Raw genomic sequence first — 12,560 nt, forward strand, 5'->3', positions numbered from 1 at the left:
TATCCAAAGAAAGGTAGGACTGGAAAGTCCATAGCACAGTCCAAAGCACTTTGCCGGTCACCATTTGGGACATTATTTGACTCATGACTTCTAGTGGTAGTTAGAAAGCATATTTCTACAAGTGTTTTTCTATGTTCTGCCACTTTAAAAAATGGGGATCAGAGGAATATGCATCAGTACATTATATTTTGTTACCTAAATATGCTCTAACATTTTTCAGCACTGTTAGAATTGTTGGAATATATTCAATTATTAATATAAACCCCAGGAATCCCAGTATATTTAAGTCATAAAGTTTCAAAGAAAATAAACTTTTAATTTTTGTTAAAAACAGCATATGCTGAAAAACAACTATTTTTAAATTATTTTTCAAATACTATTAGATTCTACATAGGAGGTAAGTATTGAGCCCAAGTACTTCCATTACTCATTGCTCCAGGATTGAGGTATAGTAAATGGGGACAAATGGGGCCATATGTCATGGTGCAATCTGCAGACTTTCCAAGCATGGGCCACAGCAGTGCAGAGAGCATGCATGCTATCACATGGCCCCAAATCTGTGCCATTAACCATGGCTTTGGCTCTGACTCCAACTCTGCTATGTGAACCTAATATTTACATTTGCTGAAGAAGGCAACCACCCTGCTGTTTCTCAGAGAGGTGTACTGTAGAATTTCTGATTGCAAAGACCAATTTAGTCTGACCCTCCTTTACAAGCTCACATTGTTGACTATTCAGCTAGTGACCAATAATGATAAAACTGAGTTAAAAGCTGTGTTCTCTTCGGATTACAATGTAAAACAGATCCCTTGACAATCTTAATTGTTAGATTACTTTACACAGATGAAACTTCTGCTTGCCTTGTCAACTAATTCTTTCATTTTTTCAAAAAGCTTTACTGATATGTCATTCATACAACATACAATTTACCAAATGAGTTGGATAATTCAGTGTTTTTAGTATTTTAGTTTTTAATTGCAAATCTGATATTTAACACTTTTAATATCTCAAAAAAAAAAAAAAAAGCAAGCAAACCAACAAACAAAACCCTGTGTCCCACAACAGTATGTCCCCTTCCCCCTCTTCCACACCTTTGGGAACCACTACTCTTATTTCTGTTACTATGGATTTGCCTATTCTGGATATTTCATATATATGGAAACATATAATATGTGGTCTCTTGTGACCAGCTTCTTTCACTTAGCCTAATGTTTTCAAGTTTGCTGATGCATTCTTTAATGGAATTGCATCATATCTATACACTGTTTTCCAAATACTAAAAGTGTCTTTTGAATACTTTTAGATTGATATTTAAATTATAACTTAATAAAGCTTTTAAACTGATATTTAAATTATGCCTTATTAAAGTCTTTAAAAGAAGAAGACACTAAACAAATATACATGAATTTAAACCACAACTGAATATAATAGTTTCACTGATATTATATAGGATACTAATGAGCATTTAATCCTGACTTGAAACTTTTTCCCATAAATCCATATATTGAAAAGTACTTGAATTATTTGCATTCAAGACTCATACTTTCAAAAATGTTGAGGATCCCAAAAAATCTGTGTTTATGTGGATACTATGTACCAATATTTTCCATATTGGAAATTAAGAGAAAAATTTTTAAAGTCAATTTGATAATTTAATTTAAAATGACCATAGACCTATGTCATCAAAAACATATCTGAATGAAAAACGTAGTTGTTGTCTAAAACAAAAGAAAAAATAGTGAAGAGGGGCATTTTTACATTTTTGTAAATCTTTTTAGTGTCTAGCTTAACAGACATTAGCTGGATTCTCATATCTGCTTTTGCCTTCAATATATTACAATATCACACGACTGGAAAATTACACTGTATGTTCACAAGAAACGAGAATATAAAGGGCAATTAACATGTTAACATTACTGGAAAAGAAGTTTTGATCTCATAGGACACCTAAATGGGTCACAGGGATCCCCAGCTATCTTGAAGCCATCTTTGAGAACTCCTGGTCTAGATTCTGCTCTAATACTGACTGAGATTTATTTTAATGAGATTACTTAATCTGTTGTATCATTAATACAGAGTTTTAGGATGGATCTTCTTGGTAAAACATGATCAGAAAACTTCCAGAGTAGTTCTCAAAGCATTTTTGACTACTATACTATATACACCTGGTTACAATATACTTAAAGTAAACAATCTAAGGGAAATATAGCATGCCATGTTACCATTTATTTACTCAACCTGAAATATTGTTCTTAATTTATCAATAAGTAGAATAGATGAGAATTACTATACTTGGTTTAAATACCTGATTATTACAATATTATCTATAGCTTCTATTCTTCTCACTAATTCATAAGTTCTGTTTTACATCCTTTCAAGGATTCCCCTCATCTTCATGATTATAAAAGATTGCTATTAGTTTCTATATTTGCTTTGTATACCATAAAATGTTCTTGGATTTTTCTAAAATGGACCTTAATATAACAATCTTCAAGTAATTGTGCTAATTTGAGTACCTGAAAAAAATGATTTAATAGTCACAAAGTATGTGGTTAATTTTGGTTTAATTAATATTTATTTTTCCTACACTTCCCAATTTAAGAGTAATAACAGAATCAGTAATATTATGTATGCCTGCCATCCTGAAATGATTAATGATGCTCACTAAAGATGTAGCAGCTCATGTGGAATATCTCCAAAGTTTTGTGATTTAAAATGTGATTTAAAACTAAATTTAAAAATCTATGTATTAAAACTCAAACTCAAAAACCACAGTGTGGGCACCTACCTTATAATATCTCCTTCAAGAGCAATCACTCTCTTAATGATTTTTTGTTCTGGATTTTTAGGAGACCTAGAAGAAAAGGATAAAGTTATACAGTTAGTTATATCTCTATTGTCTTAAGAAAATGAAAAGAAATTCTATAAGAAATTCTATGACTATATTAAAGTCATAGAATTCTTTGAACCTATGGTATGATATCAATCTTAGGTGTGAAGTAAAGTTACTACTGAAATAATTCTCATTTCAAGTATCTGGAAAAAAGAAGTCATGCTGAAACTTTGCAAAAAAAATACAGGATAAAGAATTTTATTATTAAGGGGTAAAGCTTATTAATAGGCTATTAGTGTCATTTTGCTCTTTTGGGAAAGACAAAAGAAAACATACATAAGAAAACATTTAGACATTTCTTTAAAATGAAAGCATATTTAGGTTTATTTTCTTTAAAAGTAACAGAGAGTTTAGATTTAAATACTCCAGAAAATTAACAGAGGAATTGGTTTAAATTTTCCAGAAAGGTGAGAAGCAATTTTTTTTAAAAAACAAAAAATTAGGCAATTCCTTGAAACTACATTTACACCTAGCCATTTGAAGATTATAAACTATAGAGGGCTAAAACAGGGTTAATAATAGTTTAAAAATATTAACAGGTTCTGATGTACTCAAAAATTACATCATTTATTTTAATCTATTTGGTGAATTAAAAACTTTAACTTGGAGCAATACTATTCACTCTAAATCCCTCCTTCTCCTGGTAGATATCTCCTGTGTACATCCTTTCCACCTTGTAATAATACTGATCTGTGAGGTCAAGACAATGTGGGAAAAGTGATTATACATCAGTGTTGAGATGTGTCATGAAAAAGACTTTCACTTCCAGCTTGAGCTCTTCTTTTCCTGCTCACTTCCCCGACCCTTTCTCCCTCTCCCTTTTTCTCTCAGGAAAAACTGTGTTTGTCCTGAGCAGTCTGTTGAGAAATTCACTTGATGAGGACCTAGATCTGCTCACAGTGAGTAAAATGAGAAGCAAGACTTTCAACTCTAGTCAAGTCCTTAGGAACCATAGATCTGGTCAATATTGTGATTGCAACCTCATGAGGGACACTAAGCCAGAACTACCCAGATAAGGTACTTCTGCTCTCCAAATCCTCAGTAAATGTATGAGATAAATGTTTGTTTTTCAAAGCTGCTAAATATTGGGGAATCTGTTATACAACAGAGGATAACTCTGTTTTGATATGATTAATTTCCTGTCAGTAATTTCTTAAATCTTTTGATTTAACAGACCTGTTTCAAGGAATGTCTCATGTATCACAAAAGTGACCATTTAAAATGTATTTGAAAATCATGGATAGATAAAAATGTTTTCAATTCAAGTCACATTTTGAGTTGAACTACTTTTTAAAAGGAATATAAAGGCACAAAACTGAAAAGATTAAGTATATTCAAAATATATACTTCCTGAAAGGAAATATGGAGTTTCAATAAGATTTATGTTCATGATATGTCTTCTAGAGAAAATGAAATCATGTGAAGTAGTTGCATCTAATTGTGACAATTAGTTATACAGATTTTCATAAAATTATTACCATTCTTCATCTTAAAAGGAAACTTGATCAGAATTTTGGCTGGCTTCTCACCATTATTAAATTGAGTTAAAAGTATATATCTATAATTCCAATGTTATTACTGTAAAGTTTGAATGAGGGCTTTCAGCACATTCAAGCTGATGGTATTTGGGTCCTCTATGCAGGGTTACCTACATAGAGTGCCCTTCCCACATTTCTCTGTTTATATAACTAGCAATGTGTAAAATAATACTCAGCTTGACAGATCACCAAAGAATTGCATATTAAAACAATAGGAGAGTAAAACATTTTCTACTAACTAATAACTACTAACAATAAAAATAAAATGCTATTGAAGATTTAGGAAGATGAATGCTCTCTATATAAACTATATAGTCTATATAGTCATATAGACTATATAAACTGTATAGTCATATAAATGCCTTTCTGTAAAGCAGTCAAGATTTTTTTGTTCTTTTTAACTTGACAATTATACATCTAGGAATTTATCCTAATGAAATGATTTATGGATGTCTGCAAATTTTTGGACATGGACATCTAAAGTAGTGTTGTCTATAAAAAATTAGAAAGAATTCAATAAGAGGATATTAGTTAATTACAGTCTGTCTACATGATATACTTTACAGTCATTAAAAATAATGTTATAGAAGAATAAATTTAATGATACAGAAATATCCACAAAATGAACATTTTTAAAATGAAAGAAAATATTATTTGTACCATGACTTCACACATGTAATTATACAAACAAAAATGTACATCCAATTTTACTGGGAAGAATCTAAAACAACAGGGGAGGGGAGAATTTCTGTATATGTTAAAAGCTTTTATGCCCAGGGTTTGGTTCAGATTACTGGAATGCCCATTAGCAGATGACAACTGTTTATGTCATTAGCATATGACATCCCCTGAGAAGAAAACGCTCCAAGCCTGGCACAGTGGTGCATGCCTATAAACTCAGCAACTCAGAAGGCTGAGGCAACAGGATTGAAAGTTCAAGGCTAGCCTAGGAAATTTAGCAAAATACTGTCTCAAAAACAAAAAGTAAAAAGTCCTGGGGATGTAGTTCAGTGGCAAAGTGCTACTGAGTTCAATCCCCAGTATACCAAAAAAGAAAAAGAAACAAAGAAAGAAAATGCTACAAAACAAGAGTGAAACCTGAACTAAGTTCCCCTTCTAATATTGAAGGAGGTTCACTATTTAGGAAATAACAGAAAAAAATCCCTATTAGTACAAAAACAGTTATGTGAATGATCTTTAAGCTTTTGAAATGCTTGAGAATTATTTTATATTTTGAAATAATCGGTATTTTAAGATCATAAAGCAAAATAGAATATGTAAAGTGAACTATCTTTATAATTAAAGTCTTATAAATTACTACTTCAAACATATCTATACATTTTAATGTAATATTAAACTCATGAATCTAATCAAATAATTCAAAATGAAAAAACCTATTACTAACAAAAATTCCATTATTGCTTAAAATCTATATCTATATTTGAATCATTTGGCTTTTGAATGCATTACTTTGATGTTAGTAGAAGTGGTAGAAGAGTTATTACAGATTTACATCATAAACGTTATTAAACTTCTTTTTGTCTTAATTTTCTTGGCCACTTGCCTATCTTCTAGAAAATGTGAAGAATAACAAGTGAAGGATTACACTTTACTTTAGGGATATAATGTATTCTTCCCAGTAAATACTCAAATTTACATTAAAATATTTAATTTTAGTGTTTTCATAATACGCCATGTTATATTCATTTCTGAGACCTGCATTGTAAACATTCTGTTTTGTTCTTATGATTTAATTAGGTAATATTTCAATAGATGTTTGGACAAGGAGCCTAGAATTATCTCTATACTGCATGGGTCTCAGCAAATCTTTTCAGTATGACAATATGTCTCCTAAACAGGAACGAGGTGTAGGTTAGACATTACAGGATATCCTTAGGATGATACTCAATGCTCTTCTGATGTTTCCATTTTTACACAGCGACAAATCAAACACAACCAGGCCTTAGATTTTGTAATCTTTTAAATGATCTCACGTTCTTCCATGTCCCCAAAGGGTAATTTTGACCCTGTCTGGAGCACTGGGAAAGTACTTTGGCATACTCATGAGGGCCCACATATTTTGTGGAGATGGCATGATTAGCACGGCCCCACTCTCTGTCACTGACATCCTGGTGTCCCACAGTCCTTTACCCTGGACCTACATACCCCCATTCTTCTCCCATTTGAGGCAAAATTCTAAAAACACCTTCTGTGAATTGGGTAGATTTTTATGTGAATATGGTTGAGAATTGGGCCAAACTGTAACAGAATTAATCTCTGGATTAGAAGTCACTTTAGTCACAGTCTAATACAAGCATTGATCCTTCAAAAGTATCACCATTTATTGGACACTAATTACACTGCACATAACCTAATGAGGTTTAAATCTTGGTGCTTCATTCATGAGGTAAACTAAGAATCAATACTCAGGAGATGTTGTATATTAAATAGGGTACATTTCACTGTCCTAAAGGGCACCCATGCACTAACTCATATAATTTGGCATGACCATAATTTTTAAAATTTGAGTTTTGTTATTGTTTTAATCATCAAAACAAGAGTAGAATGAAAGTATACTCAATGCAGTTATAAAAAGTCATATCAAATGGCACCATTCCAACTTCTTCCATTTTTAAATTTTGGGAAATGTTGCCAGGGTTTTACCTGGTTTTCATATAATTTAGAATTAGAAAATCCTTTGGATTATAAACAGCATTTCCTTCACTACTTTTAATTGTAAGCATACTCCATGACATAACTTGTGCACTTGGTGATTGTGGGATGGTCCTCATTGTACCCTGCAAATGTAAGGTCTGCTGTGAAATGGAAATGAGTCTTCTCCAGTTGTTTTTCCACTTCTGTTCTGAATGAGTTGCAGACTCTAGGCAAGCTATGTTATCATTTGCAGGAAGATAAGACGAGATCAGAACCTAAACTAGAAGCCAGGCAATCACATCTGGCTATAACATGTTTTGTTATGTTCATATATTTTTTAAAATAAACCTTGATCTAGCCAAGCAAACGAGAGACAACATTTTTGTTGTTGTGACTAGTCTTGAGAAAATAAGGATATCTGACAACATTGGACTTATTTTTGCATGAAAAAAGTCCACTGGAGCTTAGTAGCAGATATGGAGGATTTGTTATAGTCTCACCAATCTGTCTCACCAATGTCTAGTGCCTGAGTATATCTGAGTTTTGGGACACTCTAGAAGTCTTCTACCTATGGCATCATATAACTTCAAAGAGACATAGATAAATGCTTTGGCAGGGACCTGGGTATATAATACACACCCTGTGAATTTTAGTTATCGTTTCTTAAAATGTTTCATAGAGATCAATTAATTGGCCTAAGACAATTGGTACAGTCCTTTCTTTAAGACTTACATAATTTTTTTAACTCTCTAGTAAAAGAATTTTCAGATTTTGATGAATGGATGTCAAAGAGTTGTGAGAATCTTAACACAATCAGTGAATTAATTTCCTGATAGGGATTAACCTGAGTGGTAACTGAAGAGGTAGGGTATGACTGGAGGAGTTGGAAATTGAGGGTATGGCTTTGGGGTTTATATTTGTATCTGGTGAGTGGAGTCTCTCTCTCTCTCTGCTTCCTGATCATGTGAGCCACTTCCCTCTGCCACACTCTCCTGCCATAATGTTCGAACCTCACCTAGAGCCCCAAGGAATGGAGCCTGCTGTCTATGGATTGAGACCTCTGAAACTGTGAGCCCTCAAATAAACTTTTCCTGGTTTATAATTGTTCTGGTTGGGTCCTTTAGTCACAGCAGCGAAAAAGTTGACTAAAACACAGTGTTCAATATGGAATAATCACAGTTTATTTTTAAATTAGATTGACACAATTGGTAAAATAAAGATAAAAATGAGTAATTTCAGTGTTGGATTCTATGTACTTGCTTTTACTATTAGTAGTGTGAACTTTGTGCCTACAGTCTCCCTTTTAATTCATTCATTTAAAAATTTAACAGTTTTATTAAATAGTATTTGCAAAACTTTTTACTTAGTTTGTCATTTCAGTTACATTTTCTTCTTGCTAAATTCTCTGTGTATCATATGAATCTTTTAAACTTCAACAAAAGAAACTAGACTTCTGTTGCTCTCTGGGCTCATTCTTACCCTTAAAACTGTGGAACTTCTAACTTTAGATATACTTTCAGAAAACGACAGATGTATATATTTAATTCCTAATAATTACTTTTTCTCTAATATGTCTGAAATTGGTCCAATCCAAGAGCCTTAGTATTAACAAAGTGACTTATGGATAAGGTGGCAAGTACTCAGGTTAATGTTCCAAATTTGCTTTTTATAATCTTATTTTCTAGAAGGGACAGGGGAGATCCTGAGAAAAGCACCTCAGGCAGTGATAGAAAGGTTACTATATGTATAGAAAACTTTAATGTGAAGTAGAATTCAGACTGGGACTTATCCAGTCTCATTTGGTATGGCTGGAACAGGTAGGCATGCTTTTCCTATTTGGGCATACTCTCAGAGCATATCCTACCTGAATCAGGCTACTGATCAGCAACAGTGAAACTTTTTACAGATCACAGAAGAGAGTCCAATCAGGTTTCTAGAGATCTAAGAACATGGCAGTGGCAATAACAATTTTGTGTTTCAAATTCATAGTCACAATCCTTTACACAAGTAAATATATTTCAATAGTACTGATAAAACAAAAAAAAAAGCATGAAACTTGAAAGACACTATTGCTTGTAAAATTTTCTTGGATAATATAAATATTGTTTTCACTTTTACTCTGATTAGGAGAAATTTAATAAGCAAAACTGAAAACCAGTCTTATTATTAAGTCAGCCTTGATTATATAAAACCAATTAAATTATATAAAATCAATTAAACATGTATGATGGCTCTAACTTCTATAATTAAAAAGAGCTGCCATAGTTTTTTAATTGAGTGTTTTTGATTCTAAAAAGCAAAGATCTTCACTTAACTATGAAAAGTCAAGGAATTTAGAATAATCATAACAATGAGTTAATTTATATCAATATTTATTAACTTAAGCATTTCCTAGCAGAATGGTTCAAAGTTGAGGTATTAAATATAATTATAATTACGATTAAACTTCAATATCTAGAATACCTATATTCACTGTGTGTAAATAAATATATAGAGCACAAAGATAATATATAGCGCACATGTGAATAAAACTGTTATTCTACCAAGTAGTATGAAGTCATAGAATTTAAAGAAACTACTTCAACCTATAAACTTCTGATCATAAAAATTAAGTTCCCTGATTTATTTATTTTGTAAACCTGTGCTTTTATACATTGACTATGCTTAAAGTTGAACATACCTGTGGAAATGGAGGAAATGAATAATTAACATAAATTAAAATACTAATTATTCTAGACTCTCACAGTGCAGACCCAAACAGAAGTATCATTAATCATGTCCCAAAGTTGGCCAGGCCCTCAAAAAATGTTAGTTTTTCCTTTAGTCGAGCTAGGTCTTAGCTCTCAATTCACACTATCACGCAGAGTTATGCTCCCCAATATAATATCATTTTAGGCTATGGAATAAAAAAAAATTAAGTGGTTCTCAAAGGAATAAAGCTGTGACTCTAATTTCATAACCCTAGCTTCATAACTTCAAGTAAGCTAACCATTTTAGACTTTTAGCTTCCATCAGTTTGTGAAATCCTGCCACATATTTTTGGGAGGCTTCAAGAATATTCATACAACAAATCCCTCAGGAAGAGCAACTTATTTATATTTTCTTTATCTAACCATGCCTATATCTATCAAAATGACCCAGAGAAGGTTGACCAACTGAAACGCAACATGGACACTAATATGTGAGACCCTAAGTTGGGAACATTAAGCCAATCGTTGTGAAAAACATTAGTACCTGTAGATACCTGGAAAATGCTATTAGAAGAGTGGCCTAAGGCCCAACCCATCCCCAACACAGCTTACTTGCCAGATTGTGGGTCACATTGTTGGGAGGAGGATGTCAAGCTGAGGGATGGGAGCATCTTGGTAAAACTGAGAACTAAGGCAGTCTTGCACATTTAACTGGAGCTAGTATTTAACTTGCACCTACTCTTTCACCCATAATTCTTTTTTAGTCAGTCAAATATCTGAAAAAGAGGCAGAATTTTTACCATTACGAAAATAAAAATAATTATCTTATCTATGGTTAACTAAGTTTTTGAAGACTGCCTAATTGTGTCCAACAGATGTTTTGGACAGAAGTGCTGTGTTTGCACATGCCCATCAGAGCTGTGCCCTCAAAATAACACAGTCACGTGTCTTCAGTGTAACCTTCTGTGGTCAAATTGTGAAGTATTCACTGATGTGCCACCTCAGCCCGTGTTTCCTATGCTTACGGTTAGAGAACAGAGAGTAAAGAGTAAAATGGGAATGGGGACATTTCAATGGTTGCCAGGCTTGTTGAGTGTTGGTGAGGGAACTTTACAACTAAGAACCAGAGCGACCAATGTACTTCACTATGGATGCCAAAAGGGAGAGGTGTCAATGGAGGTGCAGGGTCCTTCCTCTGATGCTATCACATCATAAATTCCCCTGAGCTGAGATGCTTCTCTGACAGGATGGAGTTCCATAAACAGACTTAATTTGATTTGAATTGTCTTGGAAAAATCTTAAATTCATCCTGAATTGAAAATAAGAATCTTTTAATTGCAACTGGAAATTTAAACTCAGTAGTGACAAAATGTTATACTTTTGGCATATCTTATTCCTATAACTTGAGAATTTGCACCCATTTCATTTTCCTTTTTCCACTGCATATATTTGTGGATTAATATACTGTCTAGTGACATGCATTACTAATGTTTCAACTGTTCTACTGGATTCATAATTTTCTAGTAAAATCAAGTTTAGGTATATGTGTGGGAAGAGGTTTCTGCATAATTTTCCTAAATGCTTAGTCTCCTGGAGAATGTTGACAGCATAGAGGTTACAACATAAGTAGAATATGAGGCATCCTGACTCATTTCTGTTCTAACCCTGTTGAACTTATTAATTTTTAAAATAGAGTACTATTGTTTTGCAGAAGAGTTCTCAGTTAGGCTCCAATAACTACACACAATTTGCTCTCTTGAAAATGTCAACTTTATGCCCCCAATAGAAAACTGAATGGCATCAGCAACGTCTTCAGAAAAAATACATGAGGTTTGGGATTTTACAAAATCAATTGCAACTAGTCACCCCTGAAAACAACATTATCATTTACTTGCTCAGCTTGGCAGCCACATATAGCCCCAGTTGCTAAGTTATCAGGAACTTTCTATGTATTTTTATCTTCTGCTATTTGTACCAAAATAACTGGTCTATGATAATTTATCTATTGACAAGTTAAGTCAAATAATACTAAGGATTGTCCTTTGGTGAAAAAAGATAGGTTGAGACTGGCAATATTTCAGGGGAGGGGGAAGTTAAAAAGAATTGTGAAAAACTGTAAAGAAACTTTGGGGAAAACAGAGAAAATGGAGAAAGAATTCTTTCCACGAACTAATTGATGTTGCCTCATTAGGATAAACCAAGCCAGAGAGGTACAGAGCAGTGACCAGAGAGAGAAACAGTCTCCTGACAGTCAGGTGAATAAGAAGAAAGTGTGATATCCTTGGATTCAGCAAAGAGAGTGAGGGTAGAAGATCCGTGGAGCTACTAAGTTTGGGTTCTGGTCATTGAACAGAGACCCAGAATCAGACCAAGTTTGATTATCACATTGGTTACTCACACCAATGAATGCCTTTTCCCTTAGTAGGCTACTTTAAAAAAGCTTCTTTCTTTAAGAAAATAACATGGTCAAAATATTCTTAGTTATAGAGAGTAGAACAGTAGGTGCCAGGAGTAGTCAGGGGAGGCAGAAATGCAGAGATGTTGGGAAAAGGATAGAGTTTCAGTAAAACAGGAGCTATGGAGATCTATTGTACAGAACAGGAACTATAGGAAATAATAATGTATTATATACTTGAAAACAGTTAAGAGTAGATCTTAAATGTTCTCATGACAAAAACAATGACAGATATGTGAGCTGATGGCTATCCTGATCGGCTTGATTTAATCATTTCACAATGTATGCATGTAGATATGATCATTATATTGCTCCTCATAAATATTTTA

The 12,560-nt window shown here is 33.1% G+C and overlaps 1 protein-coding gene across 1 annotated transcript in view; it reads right to left on the reverse strand.

Moving 5' to 3' along the window:
* Positions 1-12,560, reverse strand: part of Immp2l (inner mitochondrial membrane peptidase subunit 2) — an 892,224-nt gene that overhangs the window by 289,797 nt on the left and 589,867 nt on the right. The window contains exon 4 of the mRNA XM_047562269.1: positions 2,789-2,854. Coding sequence (XP_047418225.1) covers positions 2,789-2,854 — 66 coding nt within the window. The remainder of the gene's footprint in view (positions 1-2,788; positions 2,855-12,560) is intronic.

Source organism: Sciurus carolinensis, chromosome 8 (assembly GCF_902686445.1).
Source record: "Sciurus carolinensis chromosome 8, mSciCar1.2, whole genome shotgun sequence".
Lineage (NCBI taxonomy): Eukaryota > Metazoa > Chordata > Mammalia > Rodentia > Sciuridae > Sciurus > Sciurus carolinensis.